The sequence below is a fragment of the Cottoperca gobio genome, chromosome 14 (genome assembly GCF_900634415.1).
Source record: "Cottoperca gobio chromosome 14, fCotGob3.1, whole genome shotgun sequence".
Taxonomy (NCBI): domain Eukaryota; kingdom Metazoa; phylum Chordata; class Actinopteri; order Perciformes; family Bovichtidae; genus Cottoperca; species Cottoperca gobio.
Window position 1 is genome coordinate 5,427,234 of NC_041368.1, and position 19,562 is coordinate 5,446,795.

Sequence of the window (19,562 nt, forward strand, 5' to 3'; positions counted from 1 at the left end):
CCACGGGAAAGTTTCTCAGATAAATATGTATTGGAGAAAAACTGGCTTTAACCGAGGGGAGTAAACCAGTTGAAGGGCCACAGGGGCGCATTGTTGATCTCATGCTTTCAAAATATGGCTCTGACAGTTTAACACATTTACAAGAATGGTGTGATGAATGTGATTTCCCGGCAGTGGGGTCATTAAGTACGGCACATATAGCGAAACTAGGCATGAATTCCAATGTTATTTTATACTATTTTAATTCTGCTATTTTATCTGCTATTTTAATTCTGCTATTTTTATACAATTTTAATTCTGATATATTATATTATTTTAATTCTTCTATTTTAGACTATTTTATCTGCTATTTTATCTGCTATTTTATCTGCTATTTTTATAATGGTACTTCAGACTCATTTACATCTACAGTGTGATTATTGTACTATAAATGCTCTTATTCTGTCTATTCTTGTACTAATTGTATGTTTTTGCTGTGAAGCACTTTGGGCTGCAATTCTTGTATGAAAGGTGCTATACCAATACAACTTATTATTATTGTTATTATTATTATTACAACCATTTATAAAAAGAGTACACATAAATCTAGGAACATCAATATGATTTTCTATTTTTGAAAAGTCGTGGTGCGGTGACGTCATCACCAAGAGACCGTAATAAAAGTAGATGAAGATTCACACTGCTGCTAGCACGTTGAACAAAAGTGCAGGTATGAAATGTAAACCGTATAATCAATGTGTTGGCACTATGGGGTCATGGCATGTATGAACATAAGTGTATTTGTTCGCAGTGATATTTATTGTGTTTTTGGAGAATAAGCGGTCTTGCTTCTAGCCATGAAGCTAATGTTAGCAAGGCCAGCTCAACATATAAAGTTAGTTAGCTAGCGTTAGCTTGTTAGCCCACGAAGTTGTCGCTAGTTTATAAGAAGCATACCATTTGGTCAAATTTGATATCAATCATGTAATTACAAACTGAACTAAATCTCTATCTAGAGTTATTATTTTTAGTTAGATGTTCAAAAAACGACTATATTCTGTAGCTACTATACGATATGCGTAATGTACTTGATGCTATTTTTGTTCAACGTTAAACGGTTATGTTAAAGTTAGATCAAATCTCAATTCAAACATAAAATTGGGCAAATAACTTAAAAAATTAACAATTGGTAGCCGTTCAGCCGTTAATTTCAATCTCAATTTTGAAGCCAACGTGCAGTCTTTTAAGTGCTCCATTTCCTGGGGAAGAAATGTGATTTGATCTTCTGCTGAATCTTTTGTCAACTGCTGCTTCCAATATCAAGAATACACTTTATTAAAAAAAAAAAGCTGCCTTTTTATGTATGTTGTAGGTGTAGCTGTGACATAAATTTGCGCCGTCATTTTTGCAGGTTCAACAATATGGACATGCTATATGGTCCATTGGGCCTGGGTGTAGTAGCAGGACTGGGCTGTGGGCTCCTCTTCGGTTGGCAACTTCGAGCTCGCTTGGGTCCAACATCCAAAAGCCTGGTGGCAGCGATGGGGAACGGCTCTGGTGAAGCAAGCGTGATGGGAGAAGGAGGCGAGTTCAAGATGATACTAGTGGTCCGAAATGACCTGAAGATGGGTAAAGGGAAGGTGGCTGCCCAGTGCTCCCATGCTGCTGTATCTGCTTACAAACAAGTTCAGCGCAGGAACCCTGAGCTTCTCAAACAGTGGGAGTACTGTGGACAGCCCAAGGTGGTGGTGAAGGCCCCTGATGAGGACAAACTGATTGAACTGTTGAGTCATGCCAAAGAAGTGGGGCTTCCAGTCAGCCTGATTCAGGATGCAGGAAGGACACAAATTGCGCCCGGATCACGCACGGTGCTGGGTGTTGGGCCAGGCCCAGCTGATCTCATCGACAAAGTCACAGGAGACTTGAAGCTCTACTAGAGTTCCAGCTTACATCTGTAGGACTTGCATACAATGTCCTTGTTGTTTAAACTATTTGCAATGTAAACTAAGTTGAGCTACCATGAGTTTATATTTTTTATAAAAGAACAATTGACTCAATTACATGTTAACTTGTTTTTTTGGTGCAGTTGAGTATGAATCCACATCACATTAATTAATCACATTAGTTGACTCTTGAATAGCAGTAGCAAAGGCTTAATATGTATTACTGCAATACTTCTGTGACAGTGACAAAAACACCAGTCTGGAGGCCTGTGTCTGAAGACATGATGCTGAGAGGAAACGTCAAAAAAATCAGAATCCTAGCACAATAAAAATATATCGTTTTCAGTGCATACATTCTCACTTGTCATAGCAGGAAAAGCACAAGTGTTACAGAAAACATTAACGATGGCTTGGTTCCATTAAGTGTCCGAGTAAGCTATTGCAGTGAAATGTTACGCAATATAGCAGGGCCTTTAGAATATGCAAGTAGAAATGAAATGTTATTGCGTACACCTGTGCTTTTCCTGCTGGAAATGAGTATGGTCCCAAAAGGATGTTCTTTTAATAAGACAAATCTTTCCTCCATCTTTCACTGCCATGAACAATCTGATTTTATATTATTTTGCAGTGCAGCAGTAGAGCTGGTTACATCAATGTGATATCAATATTGTAATTTGACTGGATGGGAATTGGATTTTGCTATAAAATGATGAAAAATCTTAAACGCTGCATTAGTCCTGAAATTAGGGGTGTAACTAAACGTTGACCCAGATTTGAATCAGTGTGGCCATTTCTATCCAAGCACATCCTCCTTTCTAAACATTCAAAGTGCTTAAAGATGAGAATTGTGGCACTTCTTGGTTAATATCAGGTCTATGGTTATTCTTTCTATTAAAAAGTCTGGAAGAATAGCCCTGTAATAAAATCAAATCATATTTTAGTTTGTTAATACAAAAGTAACTGTTAAATGGGCATACAATATCTTCTCATTGATTGCAGGACCCGGAATTTAATCAAAATCGTATCGTGATAAGACTTGACATTACACCCCTACCTCAAATACTTTGTTCTAGATAATCAAAAGTAGGAATGAATGCCTCCATCTAAACCCATTATATCCATGTTCTTATTGTATGCATCAACTTTAATCTTTTGAAAGTAAATTCAAATCTTCCAGCTGTTAAGAGATTAATTGTATCATACATTTGTATATGTAAATGTCTGGAAGTAACTCGCATCAGATTTGACTTTCCACTAACCTGCTTTACTCCCAGCACCCTCTGATTTGTACCACCAGAGGGTGCTAGTACTACATCTATGCATTAAATGAGTCTACACTGGTGCTGAACTGATCTGAGCACATTGAGATAGTATACATTACACATGGTAGACAAAGTGAGAGGAACAAGTTAAAATCCAATGTTACACCACAGTATGACATCCAGCTGAATCATAAGACATAAGCTTCACATGCACTGCAGATTCACTACTGAACTGTGATAACTAAGTGGTTTTAAGGCACCGTCATATTAGCTCCAGTCTGAGATCAGACATTCACTTCAACTGAAGCCTTTACCAAATCAGAAATTAGTTTTTCCTGTTTCGGTACAATTTGGCAGAGTTCCCCTTTGACCGGCAACTCTGCAAAGTCAGCCAATGGAAAAGCAGAAGGCACTATTCCAGGAGAGTAATTACTTTGGGCCTCATTCACCAACTGTTAATTAAAATTAAATTGAATTAAATTAAAACCCACTTGGGCACTTTTGACGAGACAAATTTTCTTATTTTGGGAGTTGTTCTTAGGGGAGACCAGAATCTGGGCACTCTCGAAAGCACATTTTATGCACATTCGAGTGCTGACATATTTGTGAAAAAATTATTGTTTATACATTTTCTTCAAGCCTACAGTTGTGAATTACATCCATTACTGACGTTACTGAACATGAAGCTTGTTTGGCGTTTACTTCCTATAGCAGTACCTCCACTTCAGAAATTTGTTTGCCGTTTACTTAATGTCAGCTTGTGCACATCGTCCTGCTCTTTTATGAGGATTTCTGAACTAGTCAAGAATCTTTTCACAAGAACATACTTTTTTTTTTTTTTTTTTTACATAGGAAGATTGGTGAATGAGGCTTTTGTACAATATTACATTGGACTATAAACTACAGCATCTCTTCATACACCTTACAGCTGATTATCTCAGTACTGACTTAACATTCCTATCAGAACCATGACACCACCTCCATTTTATGGGCATCATGTCATTGGCTGGAAGTTAAATGTGACCCGTATCTTTATTGCATTCTTCCCCCGCATAAGACAGCACATAATGTAAGACACAATCAAACTGTTCTTGACAAACAAGAAGCCTTTATTTTTAAGTGGAAAACAAAACCGCTGTTTCATTCATTATGATCCTGATTATGCACAATCAAGTATCGTAAGTGCACAATTTAAATCTAAAGGTAATTTAGATAAGAATATAAGTTCAAAGGAGTTAATGATTGATTTCTTGTATACACGCAAGCCTTTGATAAAAACTTCAAATTACCACAAGTCCTGTGATATTGTTTCTGAATTGGATGAGCGGGTCAACTGAAAAGGTTCAAAGGCAACCCTAGACAGGACATGAGGAGAATAAAGTTTGAAAAATCTCTCCTGCACACACTCAATAGCAGTGACCTAAACCGATATCCAGCAGAAACACACCGTGAATGAAGAGGGGGCATGTTAGTCAAACACAAACAGGTCTGCAGTCCCTCCTGAGGTGGAATGGTCCCACGTTAGAGCTTGAAGCACATGGAAATGTCGTCCGAATGCTAATTTGTGAGGAGAGTCCTGCATAGGCTTTGCTGGAAAGAATCTAACTTTCCTGTAAATCATATGTAAAACACTCACTTGGGTTTTCAGCCCCGTCATATGTATGTGTGGGGACGTGCCTGGTACGACGTAGTGTTTCAGGATTGTGGTCATGGAAGCGGCGGTCTCATGTTCAAATATAGAAGAACATAGTAGCATTTTTTTGTGTCTGAATATACAATAATTAAATGCATTTTACAGTCGGACAGAAGAAGCTGCTCACACACATCAAAAGGAAGAGGTTCTACATTAATTTCTTTTCACTACAGAGTGCAAATCAGATGCTTCACAACAGACCATTTTTTTTTAACTGAGAAGAGGACTAGCTCTTCCCACAAGCCCCCCCATTGTACATAAACCATTTCCCATTCAAATAAAATAGACAAAAGAAAAATTAATCTAGTCAATACGGAATGTGAGAAAATTAATCTTTGTGATTCAATCTTTTTCTTTGACAACAGAAATAAAACTGAGTCCTTCATGACAAAACAAAGGAAAGAAAGAAAAACAGAATAAAGGGTTGTCTGTATTATCCCCCGCTCCCTGTAGAGGGCAGAGAGAGACTAATGGTCTGGTGAAGGACTGAGGGAGATGGATGGATGGTTGCTCCAGCCTGCATGTGGAGAGAAGAGGGTGGGGTCTTTACATGCCGTAGCCAAAGCCTGGCTGAGCTGGTGGCTGACTGTATCCTGCAGGCGCCTGGTAGCCGTAGCCGTAAGGTTGCTGAGGGACCACAGGTACGCTGGGGCCCGCTGTCAGCATCAGCTGGGGTGTGCCTGCAAGAAACGCACACACAAAAAGGTTTCAAACATGGAACTGGTCCGTCTTATTTCAATTCTGCAGTTCTGATGTAAAACTTTAATGATTTGGTCACAGTGCGTCCTCATTGGTTTGTTCATCTTGTATTGACGAGACACTACAGGTGAATAGGATAAATATTTTAACTGAAAGTTTGGTATGAGAAACTCATTTTGAGAAAATGGCCTTTAAAGATCTGTATTGTGAAATTCCATACATTTCGTAAATGGGGTAAAAAAACAAAAAAAAACCTCAGATATCACATAAAAACTTCCCTAGTTGATAACTTACTTTAGGACAATTAGATTTTGTATTACAAGTTTTTTTTTTAAATGTGTTTAAATATTAAATGTTAATATTAATTGAGGCGTTATCTAATGACAACTGTTGGTGAATTTAGGAGAAATCTAGACAAAGTTAGTCAAATAAACACCTAAATGTATATTTTGGATCTTTTCTTTCCACTAGTCTAAAGAAAACATGTTGTGGAAACAAAAAAGCCCAAAATAGACCAGTGCATGAGAAAAGTGGTGAAACACGTAGTTTCCTTTTCAGCTGTGGAACTAAAAGCAGCTGATATCAACCATCATGAGGAACGCACGAAAAACTAATTGTAAAACACCGCCACCTCAATTATAACACTATTTTATTATTTGATATTACATTTATGAAACTGAATTTTGTTTAAGGCTTCTAAATGTTCTCAATCAACTTCTTACTATGACGGGCAGGACCCTAAGCAAACTCACAATTTCACTTCAGGTTATTTCACACGAGTCATTTCTGCATTTCTGCTTTCACTGTTTGAAGCAGGAATGTTTGTCACATACTTCCACGCACCTTTCAGGATTTAGCAAACATTTGTTTTAGAGTACAATTGTTGCCAATTTGGCCCTAAATATTTAATTTTATAGAGCAGAAGACAAGTTTCCAGGGGCTTTAATAATTTCTAATATGGAAGGAAGACTGCTGCCTTTGTTTTTGATCACAGTGAAATGGACACCGATGTCATTCGAGGACCGTTACCGTAGACGATGGGTTGCGTCTCTGTTGCCTGCTCCTCTTCTTTCCTTACAGACTCTGAGGTTTCTAGTTTATCTACCTGCGAAGCAAAGAAAGAATAGCATTTAGAGCAAAGCCACAACACCTAACGGGTAAAAAACATACTAAACAAGTAAAAGAACAAACGACAGTTACATATATATATATATATATATTTGTTAACTAATCTGTGACAACATTTCTGACAAAGGATGTTCATGTGGTCCGCCACGCCAAGCAGAGGTCACACAGTAGCACGACAAAACAGAACCCAACTGTCAGGTACAAGTATTTTAGGCGATTGAACCAGTGCTGTAAATAATAATAATAAAAACTCCTCTGTTCTGTCAGGGTGGCCTGTCCGACCGTAACAATAATAGCAGCCAATAATGTAAATACATGAAGAAAAAAAGAACAGGCAGCAAGTCAGATGCAGCAAGGAGCAAAATGTACTGGTGCTCGGGGGGAAGCAGCAGCACCTGGATGCAGGTTATATTTACAGTTAAAGTAGAGGCTTGCTCAGCAGTGCACTTCACGTCTTGTATGTATGCATTTATCATTCAGTTTCTCCATGCCTCTTTAGAAAAACCGTAGCTCTTTAAATTAAGTTTGAAGCTCCACCGTAAACAGAAACATGCTCCAAGTGTTACACCGCTGGCAGTAAGTAAGAGGCTGCAGCACGGAGATGCAGTTTGGGAGGGAGGAGATGGTGAGTCTCAGGTCAGGCGCTCCCTCCACAGCTCAAGGCTTTCTACAGGAAGCCAGGCACAACCGGCAGCCTGCTGTTACGAATCAGCAAGAGAAGTGTTCACGCATGCTTTAATCCTTTAACCAGCTGGTTCACAAACACAAACATACAGTGTGCAGTGTGAATATCTGTTATCTGTGGGGAAATGAGGGGTGGGCGATATATCCAATATACTCAATGTATTGCGGCTTGTTCTTTGTGGGATGTAGTAAATGACAATATGGCAAACTTTAAGAGCAAATTGCCGCATCATTTCTTTAAGCCACCAGTACGAGACTCACTTTGACGTTTCGCTTCTCTCGCGTGTAAGAACTGACATCACAATAAAACTTCCAGTCGTGACAGAAGTTTCACGTTCATGCATTCAATAAGTCAGTCCGTCTGTCTTTCATAATAAACAAATAATATATAAATAACACAAAATGAGTAAATAATAAAATGAATGAAAATAAAAATAATCTACTGCCTGCAATCAGTATTTAGGAGAAAGTTTCAATTTCAATTGTGTGAACTATTAGTCAAACTTGATAAGAATATATTTCCAAAGTCCCATCTGACTTTAAAAGTACACCACACCAGGTTCTCATTGAGAAACTTCCTGTGTCCTCAGACCAATTTCACTTCAAAATGGTAATAGACCACCTCATAGTGGCACTCAGACAATATCAGGACATTCTCCCCAACCCTCTAAAACATCCCATGTGTTCCCTCTAAATACAGATAAGTTGGACAGGAAAGTTTCATCCAAATAGTTCTCTATGAGAAAATGTTGGGATATATCATACATCACGGCATAGCCGGAACATTTTGAGATATTATTTATAACCCATATCGCCCAGCCCTAGAGGAAAATGCACTCTTGAGTGAAGTTGCAGAGAATGTATTATACTTGTTGAAGCTTCTCCACCGTGTCAAACTAAATGATGAATTCACGGTAAAGCCGATATTTAACATGATTAAAGATACTGTGTGTAGTGCATTTTCTCCAACAAACTCCCCAGGGTATATTGTTTTATTTGATTTGGGACTTTGGGTATAATCTCTGTTGCAGTCTGCTGCTGGTTCATAGTTCTTTAAACAGGGGAAAGAAGCAAACCAGTCCCCTCACAACTGGCACAACAATGCATCTTATGTTGTCATCATCTACGAGTTAGCTCGGTTACAAGCATTTCTCACTCAGAGATGGCAGCGTGTGTTTTTCTCTTGTACTATATGTCCTTAAAAACGGACCACTTGTTTCCGACCCACATGCATTACTATCCCATCCTGAAGCCAGTTTGATTTGCAAGCGTTTCCTGACTAGATTAACATGTTGAGGTTTACTCTGTTCCCTTACAGAGGCACCGTAGCTCAGATGCCCATCAGGTCAATTATTATACAATCACACCCGTTTGGTTTTTTTCTTCTGATAACTGATATTGCATGCTTGTTAATGCCAGATGTCAAGCTGTGTCTGATGTCAATAAGAAATCTTCAATCCTCTGTTCTGGCAGCAGATGGCAGCAGTTGATTTTCCTCAGACAAACTTTTTTATTATTATACTACATATCTAAAAAAGTTCCCAAACAACTTCAATGTCAGCTTGAAAGATGTCTCAGTGACTGTGTCAAAGTGAGAGTGCAGCTAAAACCATGCACACTCGAAGGCCGCCGTCTTCTGAGCTAAATACTTTGAGATCAAAACAGAGCATTTAGCTTTCACCTGTTCCTTAACTGCATCAACCTGGAAGAGAAGAGGTGCAGCATAGAAGAACATCATTACAAATATTTTTACCTGGAAAACAATTTGACAACAGACAGTCAGAAATAATTCTGAGTATGTCTTTCATTTAAAACTTTCTACAGTAACTTAAGTCAAAAGGGAAGCAATGGTATCTTCATAGTTTAAATACTATAAGAATTTTAAATTGGTCAACATGCCAGATGTTCTGACTATTTGCAAAAATGTTGTCTATGAAAAATAGATGGTTTATGAATCAGAAATAAAACTCCAAAAAAACAGAACCAGAAGAATTATGATAAATTAATTAATGTTGTAGTTTGAATAATTAATGCTTATTATGCTTATTAATAGCATCACTATTGCTGACTCGTCTTCTCTTTATCATAATGCTCCCGTAAGATAACCTGCATTAAATCAGGATAAAACAAACTAAACTTCACATTTGCTCCTCTGACAGCAGTGTTGCACAGCTATATGGCCTTCATTTACGCCAAAACCTTTTTATTCATCAGTTCACTTAACTGAAAAAGATCTGACCCACCTTGCTGAGATACTCCCTCATGACCTGAATGAAGTATGGCATAGAAAAGTCCATGATGTTGTGCCTCCAGGCGGTCTCCAGCACCACGTCGGGTCGCAGCAGGTCATAGCAGGTGAACAGGCAGGCTGCGAAGCACTCTTTCTTGTCCTCCTGTAGGAACCAGGACAGCAGCTCCTCTGCCAGCTCGATGTCCTTGGACTCTGACGCATACTGCATGGCATCCTGCAGGGGAGACGCAGCACAGACAGGTTCAGGGGTGTTCTAAGCCAATTTCAGCAGTTTATCAGAAACCGTCGCAGAGAAAGTAAAAACCACCTTATAGAGCTTGTCCTTCTTGCAGAGCTCCACACTCTGTTTCCATCGGTTGTTGCCCTTGAAGAGGTAAGCAGCGATTCTCCTGAACTCAATCAGCTCGTGCTTCTCCAAGCGCTGGGCCAGGGTGATGTTGTCAAAGTTGTCGTAGGCATCTATTGATGTCCTCAGTGCCTAACGCGAGTGTGATGGGAGAATATTAAATCAAAGAATTAATCTTACAAAATAAAAACAACTAACAAATTACGGTAGCACTGTCCAAAACTCTCCCTCACCTGATAGTCCTCCTCTGTGATGAAGAGGTTATTAAGTGCTTCATTGACTGATTTGTTGTTGTGGTTCTGTACTGACCGCAGGTAGGGTTTGATCAGAGGCAGCTGTTTCACCTGTGGACACACATGTACACTCTTCATCTCACGAGCCAAGCTTCCATCCACATTTAGTACAATTTTTAACAGAATTTCCAGAAATTCATCTTTTCCATCTACTATTAGTCGGCTAATCGGTTGTTTTAGTCGACAAACCTTTTTAAAAGTTGATGTGCATTTTTTTGTTGTTGCTTTTTTCACGCTAATGACTTTTTTTCATGAAACGTACAAAGTGAATTGATTATATTTATTTATATAGTGCAATACAAGGTGCTTAATAACTTCGGCTAAACACAAGATTGAAAGTGGTGATTCTTTGAGGAACTCAGTTTTACAGATCCGTCGATTAAATGAATAAATCTATTAGTCAACAAAATCGTATGACTGTTACCGGTACTCTTTCTCTATCATAATGAGAGATTAAAGGTTACCTTGCTGAAGAAGTTGACAGCACGGGAGTGGTCCAGTCTGGGGGAAAGCACTATGAGCAAATCATTCAGTAACAAGGGCTTGAACTCCAGATAGAACTGTGTGGCTTTGTAGTACAGCTCCACGTTGGCCACCTATACAGGGTGCAGAGGGAAACAATAAAAGCAATAGTTAATATCAGGGTTATTATCCTAAAGCTAAACTGAAACAAAACTATTATTCCTTGATTGGCATTTACACTGCAGCAGGGATGTAGTGCATTTTGCAACACTAATGTGTTTTATGATACTTCAATGAATGAAGTATTTCTTATTCAGAAATCAGAAAACCAAAATTTGAGGCAATATGAGGAATAAAAGCCAAAAACAATCAGACAGTTGGATACCTCATGAAAAAGTAAAACATATGATATTTAAAAACATAATCCTACAACAACTCAAACTGTACCTTGGTGATTATGTCTTTGAACTGTCCCTCCTTCCAGGCATCTGTTGGGTGGTTCATCATGGTGATGATGGCGTTGTCGAACTCCTCGTACTTGTCGTAGAGGAAGACCAGCTCGGCCCACAGGTGAGCCTGCTCAGCTGCTCTCAGGACCTTCGGGATGTTAACTCTGGACCAGAAGAGCTCCAGATGCTCCCTCATCTTCTGGGGCTTGAACTTGGAATAAAGGATGGCCAGCTCCGTGAACATCCCCATGTGAGCGCGCTCAAGGCCCAGGGCGGCCTCCAGCATGGTGATCAGCTCCTCAAAGTAACCGCGGTCCTGAGAGAGTAAAGGGAGGATAAGATTTGGTAAAAGTGTTTCTACATGTATGTAGGACAAGTTGAAACAACAAACATACACACTAAAAAAGCCTTCATCTCCATCTTACTTGATAGTAGTTGATCAGCTCCTCCAGCTCGTCAGCGTGCACCACGATGTGGAGACCGCACATCTGGGCAAGTCGGAACTCCTTTCCGTCCACGCAGGCGAAGCACACCTCTTTCCAGGTGCGGGTGCTGTTGGCCTTTCGGGCGCCGTCCACAGCAGCCTGGTACTCCCCGAGGTGCACCAGAGTTGAAGCCAGACGACCAAAGTTGGAGACGTTGTTGTAGAGCAGCTTAGCAGCATCATACATTTTCTCATCATAGCAGCGGTCACCAACCTACATAGCAGAAAAAATAACGGAAGTTTATTTGTAAAGCACTCCTCAAAACCAGCGCTACAAAGTGCTTAACAAAAACACATAAAACACAATAATAAAATGCACAATAATGTTTGATAATCTTAAAAACAAGAGATGATTACGCTGTACTTTATTCTTAACGTCTAGAATAAAGTACAGCGTAACTCAATAGTTGAGGAAAAGAAATAAACCTAAAAATTAAAAAGGAGAAGTTATGAGAAAGCCTTTTGATGAAGTCAATAAAGCCGTAGTATTGTTGACCTGACAGCTTATTCACAAAGGGTTGTATGAGAGCAAGGCTCACCTGTTGGATGTGAGCATTGTTAGGTCCGTTGATGAACTCTTCCAGTTCAGCCAGGCGATTGGTTTTGGCCAAGGCAAAGATGAGCTCAGTCTCCACGTAGGACTCTCGGGCCTTCTTACGAGCCATCTGGAGGAATTTGACCAGGTCCTCCCAGTTACCTGAAACACATGGACAGTGAAATCAGGCTGATGGTGTGTTTCTACATTAATGAAGTCTTATATATGATGTATTTTCACCTGTTCAGTATAGATCTGAGTATTGGGAATGTGAACACATGTATAGGCTCTGTATTTGAAGATGAAAATCATACCCAATAAAGTGTGGTGAGCCACTCACAGGGGAATCAGGGTGGAGTGGGATACCGTAAGGGACATTTGGGTTCAAGATGTAAGAGTTTTTGTGACACTTACATCTCTCTTACTAAAACACTGGATCACTGCATCAACCGTGTTTTATGCTGATAGTGTGCACTTTCAAGAAAGAAATGCTGAATTAGCTGCAACTATCAGCAACTACCCCTGGAGGACAAAACTCAAACGCCACAGCACAGCTGATGTGATTCATATTGATTGCTTTCAAATCGAAGTGGCACTGGCACACAACAAACCGCTTTCTCTGAAACCCTGCCGATGTTCACAGTGACTAATCGGCTCACAATAAGTCCGGTGGTGTTCTTTCCCTCTACACTTTGCTCAGTTTTTGAACGCCCTCTGTTATGCCTCCTTGAAGAAACAGAACTGCGTGTCCTTAGACACTTTAGACACGACGAAATAAAATCGCCACCAAGTCTGGGGCTTTATTTTCTCTGCCATCTTTTCTTACTTGAGCTCAACAAGTCTCCTTACCGCTCTTATCAGCAGCCTGTACCACCTCCATGTATGCAGAGGGATCGTCGGCTTTGATGTAGGAGTCGATGGCCTCTTTAACTAAGTCCTTCTGTAGTTGAGCCTTAGCCAGCTGGCTCCACACAGCCGGCTCATTGCAGCGTTCTGCAAACTCATAGGCCCGGTCCAGGTTGCCAATATGTTCGATCAGCACCTGAGTACAAAAAAGGAAAAAAACGATCAACACTTCTTCAGGCAATAAGGCATTAGTCTACCTGTTAAAGAGCTAATAACTGACCTGCACAGCTGAGGTGTTGACATCAAACTTTTTGAAGATGGCAAAGGCCTCCTCGAAGAGCTCATTACTGATGGCAATGTTAGCGATATCGGGGGCGTCATAGTTGTCTAGCCTGCTGATGTACTCCATCACACGGGTACGGTCAGCTTTGATTGCGGTTAAGATCAGCAGGTTCTGCAGATTTCTGAGGGAAAAAGACATGGAACCCTTAGCACACGGTTGCTATTTGATTTTTAAATGACTCATGGGAACACAAACTTTTTCCCCAAAACACCTGTGTTCACTGAAGACAGAGTTGTCCAACACAATCTTCTCCAGCAGCTCAATGAGCTCGTTGGGCAAGTCTGCGGTCATGAAGGCCTTGACTGTGACGGATACCTCCTCTGGGTCCTGGGTTTCTGACAGTGCTGTCTGCACCACCTGAGGGCAAAGGAGTAGAGGCTAAAGCCGGGCTCAGACTACATGAGTTTTAAAATGCATCACATATAAGGAGAAACTTCACAGATGTTCTTCCCTTGAAACTGAAACTGAAACACACACACACAGAAAATAATGGTGCATCACATGTTGTGCCAGAGAGGAAACTAAATGGAGACTGACATGGTGCAACAATTTGCTGTCGTAATGTTTTGCAGTGAGGAGGCTAGAGTCTGGATAGGATGGTTAGGGAGACCAGTCAACGCAGGTCGTCTATTCTTCAGCGAGATTTAGCTCGTCTCTTATTGGATTTTGTGCTCCTGCTTGGAAAGTACCAAAATAATCATTAAGATTTTAACTCTAAAACATGTTTTAAATTAAATTGGCGCAACCCCGATGAGAATGAACAATCCAGGGAGATTTAGGACTGGATTTGTAAACCATCACATACCAGATAATCTGGACCAAACATCGGTACCGACCAAGTTCTGACCAGATTTCTCCAATGGGTGTAAATTGTCCGAAAACTCCTGTAGTCTGAGCACCGGGTAGTTGCATTAAATGGGATGAGACCCATCTTGTGTATACTTTACCTGGTCAATGAGTGGGCGTCTGAAGGGGTTGCTCTCCAGCAGCACGCTGGCCCACAGGTCAGGGTCTTTGCGGCGCACCAGGTAGCGAGACAAGCTCTTGAACAGGGAATTCTCATTGCAGACCTGATATGAAAAGGACAATAATTACAATTCTATACTGAAGGCAGTTTGATGTCATACAAAACTGAAAGACATTTGGATACATAGGCGAGAGGCAGGTAAGCACAAAAATCCATCCTCACATTGATCAACTCCTGGTCACACTGTCCTCTCTCGTAGGCCACACAGGCCAGGTGGGGGTCTCTCTTCTCGCAATACTTTCCCACCACACGGCTGTCATAGAACGGGTTTTCCCTCAGGAAGCGTTCAGGATTGTTGTTGCTGTCAATGTAGATCTTAGCCAGAGCATTATGGGTTGCGGGCTCCTCACAGCCTTCGTGGATACGAGACTCCAGCCAGGGCAGCAGCAGCTTCAGTCTGGAAGAGAAAAGGGATGTCAGGGACATCCGACAGGGATGAACACAAGGCACTAGTCACAGATTCCACCTTAAATTACTGTATGTGTTGTAATACTGCTATTTTTAAGAGTTTGCCGTGTTTAGACATCACAAGACCCAAAGCCTCTACAGCAAATTGCCTCACTTCTAGGAGAGTTTGATGATCAAAAATCCTTACTGTTTTTTAATTTGATCTACATTACTGCGGCAAAGAAGCAGACCGTTTGTGAGGAGAACAAATTCACAATCTAACAATTTCGATCACTAATATCACCCCAGTTGTTGTTAGAGAAAGTAATAACGCAGCGACACTGCTAAAATCAGAGCATTAATAACCTTATATTTCTAAGATTAATTGTAAGTCATTGAAAAGTTGTCCAAATGCCAGATACTCATGATCTCATCAACCATCTGGTGTTCCAGACAAAGCTGCAACTACTGGCGGGCACATTATTACATTATCTCTCCAGATCAACCTTTTCTAAATTGATGTCATTCACCATTATTTGGGAAGACAAAATTACTTAAACCTTTTAGTTGTAATGTTTTAAAGCATGTAGGTGGAATAGTGCAGCACCTGTTTCTCTTTTCCACCTCAGCGACAAGTTCATCAGTAGAGAACTGTCCCCTGACGACCAGGATCAGGCTCTTGATGACATCCTCTGAGCAGTCAACGTCTAAGAGACCACCAACCACAACAGGCAGACGGCTGGGATTCACCTAAAACACAAATTTAACAATAGATCTCGTTATGTTATTCCTGGAATACAAGGATGTAGTGTAACGTCATGATGCATTTGAATGCTTTCCCACCTTCTGAACATAGATCTCAATGTATTTCTGCAGGTTGTTGCGGTACAGGTAGAGGACCAGGTCGTGGACAAAGTCAAAGCGGTCACAGACGATGATGAGTGGCAGCTGATCAGTGAGTTTGGCTTCCTGTTGGTTACACACAGTGGAGGGAAAGAGGACAGATCCAGTGAGATAACACAACCAACAAAACGGCTCGACACACGCCACAACACACCAACACACCAACCAACCTCGGTGCAACAGGGTTGATCTGTTACCACTGCACTCACTTCTTAAAGAGAAAGGTGATTTATTTTATTGCAGGCATGACTGCATTGTTGATGGCTGGTGTACGATGGTAAGACATTTATCAGTCACTGAAAATGACATTTAAAATATAATTTTCCTGAAGTGATTCAAAATTAGACATTTCATACAATATCAATGGAGGGAAAAATAAAAGGTTTGTCACTTCAACAAAAATGAACGATTGCAAAATGAGTTTGTTGTACAGTAGAGTCACGGAACAAGACCTCTAAATATCACTAGAGATGCACCGATTTAAATGTTATTTTTTCAAATTCTGATTATTTAAAAAGACTGATTTGCTTTATTAGAACTATTACTCACAGCTTACACAAACATCCAAAAATTATTTATGAATCAGTATCCATTTACAAGAATGTTAAGGTGTGTGTATTGTATTATAATAACTCCCTCTAGTGCGGCACCTCCTCCCTGCCGTACACACAGAGCAGCGTGCTGGGGAGGGAACTACATTTATTTCTCACCTTTGCCCTGATGGTTTGATTAGGTCGCTTAATTGGTCGCTTTTTAGAATTAAAGTCTCCAAGAGGGTCAGAAAAGTTGGTAACGTTAGCGAGACAGTCGGCAAGTTGGCAAACACTGTGTGTGCGGTTGTGACGATCGTCGGTTAATGTTTGTGCTGCTGTGCATGAGACGTGAACCACCGTGCAACGCATGCTTGTAAATTTGATCGGCACAGAATCGGCTGTATCTGAGACTGACTTAAAACCATCGGTGCATCTTTATTTCTTACCTATTCAGACAGAAAGCTGATAGTTGTCGAAGCAACACTAGACAGCACTGACAACTAGTCCTCTGTCCTATTACGGGAATACACACTATACACACAGACACCTTCAGTGTCTTTAAATATGGAGTGCAGCACCCTAATTTGTTCACCATTAACTGCAATTACACACAAAACATCCAATGGCTAGGACTACATAAAGCTATGTAGTATGGGTGTATGCATTGTGGTGTATAAGCACATACATACAAATCCCAGTTTCAATCCTGAGCCTAAAGTTCTGGGGAAGGGTGAAAGCAAAAAAGGAAGGGAGAAGTCCTGTACTGTGGAGAAGGACAGATTTACCTGATACATGTCCTGCCATTCCAAAGACAAAAGAGGAAAAGCACAACATATAATTGACTGCTGGGGATCTCATAGTGACATTTTGTAGTCTATAGAAAGGGGTCAAAGTGTTAATTTGAGAAGCTTTTCTTTTAATACCATGCAGCAATTTAAAGACTTACTCAGAACATATTTGAAAACAAATTGCGAATGCAGATTCCAAAATTGGACACTAGAAGGTTTTGGCCCAAAAGGGCTTATTCTGAAAAACAAAAGGTTCCGTGGGGATTTTAAAAATAAAATAAATAGAAGCAAGAAAGCAGATGGGGAACAGAAAGATATAATGCATAAAGGGAGAGTGACAAAAGTAAAAGAAAGGACCAGGTGAAGGAAGAAAAGAGCTGTTAAATGTCACCATTTGATCACTCCAGCTGTTCCTGTGGCTTTACCTTGAGGAAGTTCTTGACGCGCTCAGGGTCGTAGCAGTTGCTCTCTCTACAGATCCTCTCCACCTCTTTGATCTGGCCCGTCTTGCAGGCGGCCTGGATGTATTTGAAGTGAACTTCAGCGTCTTGACTGAAGTTCACAATAGAGCCCAGGAAGTAGAACAGACCTGAGAGGCAGACAGTCACTTGTATTAAGCTACAGCTACACCAATCAAATGATAACATAATGGATCCAGTAATACATCCTAAAATATATACCTTACAAAGAAAATGGAGCTCTACGACTGCAGTTTTGCTCTTCCCCAATTAGCTTTCTTAAAAAAGGTGCAATGTGTAAGAAATGGCTGGAATTTTAGTTTAAAACAATCAAAAAATGAACTATCATTAACAGAATGTGAATTCTGAAATGGTACTTGTTTATCTACAGTACCGCAGGTACCGTCAGGACTTCAGACTAACGTCTTGTTGTCAATACAAAATGGTCCCATAACGTAAACTATAGATGGACGGCAGTGTTATTTTTGACCGATCTCAGAGTTTTGCATATTGTTGCCCTGCTTAGTTAGTGTCTTTTTTTAAATTGATGACTGTAATGATCTATCTCGACAGACAGACAGACAGACAGATAACTATATAAATAAAACCTTTATGCTCCAGTATTCCAGTAATAGTTGAGGTGAACTAAAATCACCTCCAGGCCATTCTGCACAATCTATTGATTTTCCTGCCTCTGCTCTACTTGTCTAGTTGATAGTGAGGGGACATCTATTCAAGTACATGAACGGGAGGGAATGGCTGCATAGATACAGCAGAAACAAGTCAAATACCACTCTAATGTCTCGCCTGGATCCAGAGATATTTAGGGTAATGGCCCTGTTGTACAATTATTCTTTAACCTTTTGGGATTGAATTGAATACTTATGAGCGTGTCATCAGTGTCCATAACATTTAAAAAGACCCAACATTTGTATGGTCTCGATTATAAAAGACAGTGTTTAACCAAAAATAATAATCAAATGAAGCAGTATGCTACTGTAAAGTTTGGGATCTCACCTTCAAAGCTCTTGAAGGACTCAAAGAGCTCAGTGAGAGACTGTGTAGTGAGCTGTTCATGGTACTTGGAAGCCACCTGGACACAGATCTGCAGGTTCTGGCGGATGTTGGCCGACAGCATGGCCCTGAGGCACTCTAGAGAGTCCTCCACGGAGAGCGAGCCAAAGTAGTTCACCAGCCACTGGAGGCAGAAGAGGGAGTTTTAGTTCAACTCATAGGTCGTACAATATCTACAGTACCATGGATTTAGTGAAGAATTCCACAATAAGGCATGAAAGAACAAGAAAGAAAAATAGCATCCAGTTTTAAGTTTTTATTTCAATCAGTGAGTAGCTGAAGCCTACCTCTGGGTTGAGCAGGTGTGTGTGCACTACAGCACGCTTGATGTCATACAGGTCGGTGTAGTGCTCCAGCGCCCTTTGCAGGAGTCCAGCCTTCTCACACAGCTGGGCGATGTGGGGACGATCGTAGTTGGTGAACATTTGGTTGCCCAGGATAGCATCTGCAACCTGCACCCATGACATGAAGTGAGAAGGAAGTTAGAAATAAATGCAACCCAGCTCTATTAATTGGATTCCTTAAAGTAACATATGTTAGATGTGCGCACCTGTGGAGCATGCATCAGGTTCATCTCCAGCAGGCGAGTCTGCAGTGGTCCTTCTGAGGGTCTGTTGTTCTTCAGTGCGTCCAGGAGGAACGAGGTGCACTGCTGGATTAGGTTGTACTCCATGAATACATCCACGATCTAGACAGACATGGAGACACACAGGAGAGCACTCAAGCGAGGAAGAGAGACCTTAACCTAGCAGATAAACCCCTGACAAGAATATGACTAGTCAAGGCCGTTCTTTGAACAAAATAAAGTACTACTGCACTGTTGCCATTAGTACACAACACCTCCCCGAACATAAACTTAACACTCCTGTCACAGTCTCTTAAAGTTCTGCACCATGACAGGATTTAACTTGAGATGCAAGACCAAAGACTTTGTTAAAGCTGCTTAAAACCCACACGCAAAGAAAAGAAAAAGTTGGCTGAATACGACACATTCC

General features: G+C 40.6%; 2 protein-coding genes across 4 annotated transcripts in view; one reads left to right on the forward strand and one right to left on the reverse strand.

Moving 5' to 3' along the window:
- Window positions 1–604: 604 nt before the first annotated feature.
- On the forward strand, window positions 605–2,041 carry ptrh2 (peptidyl-tRNA hydrolase 2). Its single transcript, XM_029448226.1, has 2 exons — window positions 605–709; window positions 1,391–2,041. The coding sequence occupies exon 2, from the start codon at window positions 1,401–1,403 to the stop codon at window positions 1,914–1,916; it is 516 nt and encodes a 171-aa protein (XP_029304086.1). The 5' UTR covers window positions 605–709; window positions 1,391–1,400; the 3' UTR covers window positions 1,917–2,041.
- A 2,226-nt stretch (window positions 2,042–4,267) lies between these two features.
- cltca (clathrin, heavy chain a (Hc)) overlaps window positions 4,268–19,562 on the reverse strand; it is a 37,209-nt gene continuing 21,914 nt past the window's right edge. For 2 of the 3 annotated variants that reach the window (XM_029449052.1, XM_029449051.1), the window contains 20 exons: window positions 19,118–19,255; window positions 18,855–19,019; window positions 18,511–18,691; window positions 17,461–17,624; window positions 15,655–15,780; window positions 15,419–15,561; window positions 14,587–14,821; window positions 14,345–14,467; window positions 13,609–13,754; window positions 13,335–13,518; window positions 13,058–13,250; window positions 12,213–12,370; window positions 11,615–11,887; window positions 11,188–11,505; window positions 10,743–10,874; window positions 10,219–10,329; window positions 9,947–10,117; window positions 9,632–9,853; window positions 6,606–6,681; window positions 4,268–5,557 (listed from right to left, as the gene is read on the reverse strand). In XM_029449052.1, the coding sequence (XP_029304912.1) occupies window positions 5,424–5,557; window positions 6,606–6,681; window positions 9,632–9,853; window positions 9,947–10,117; window positions 10,219–10,329; window positions 10,743–10,874; window positions 11,188–11,505; window positions 11,615–11,887; window positions 12,213–12,370; window positions 13,058–13,250; window positions 13,335–13,518; window positions 13,609–13,754; window positions 14,345–14,467; window positions 14,587–14,821; window positions 15,419–15,561; window positions 15,655–15,780; window positions 17,461–17,624; window positions 18,511–18,691; window positions 18,855–19,019; window positions 19,118–19,255 (3,393 nt within the window). In that variant the 3' untranslated portion in view covers window positions 4,268–5,423. Of the gene's footprint in view, window positions 5,558–6,605; window positions 6,682–6,701; window positions 9,091–9,631; window positions 9,854–9,946; window positions 10,118–10,218; window positions 10,330–10,742; window positions 10,875–11,187; window positions 11,506–11,614; window positions 11,888–12,212; window positions 12,371–13,057; window positions 13,251–13,334; window positions 13,519–13,608; window positions 13,755–14,344; window positions 14,468–14,586; window positions 14,822–15,418; window positions 15,562–15,654; window positions 15,781–17,460; window positions 17,625–18,510; window positions 18,692–18,854; window positions 19,020–19,117; window positions 19,256–19,562 lie in introns of those variants that run through there. The other variant, XM_029449053.1, reaches the window with a different exon arrangement.

Excerpts from the sequence above, each read along its gene's own strand:
- ptrh2 (XM_029448226.1), top strand. The coding sequence starts at position 1,401 with ATGGACATGCTATATGGTCCATTGGGCCTGGGTGTAGTAGCAGGACTG.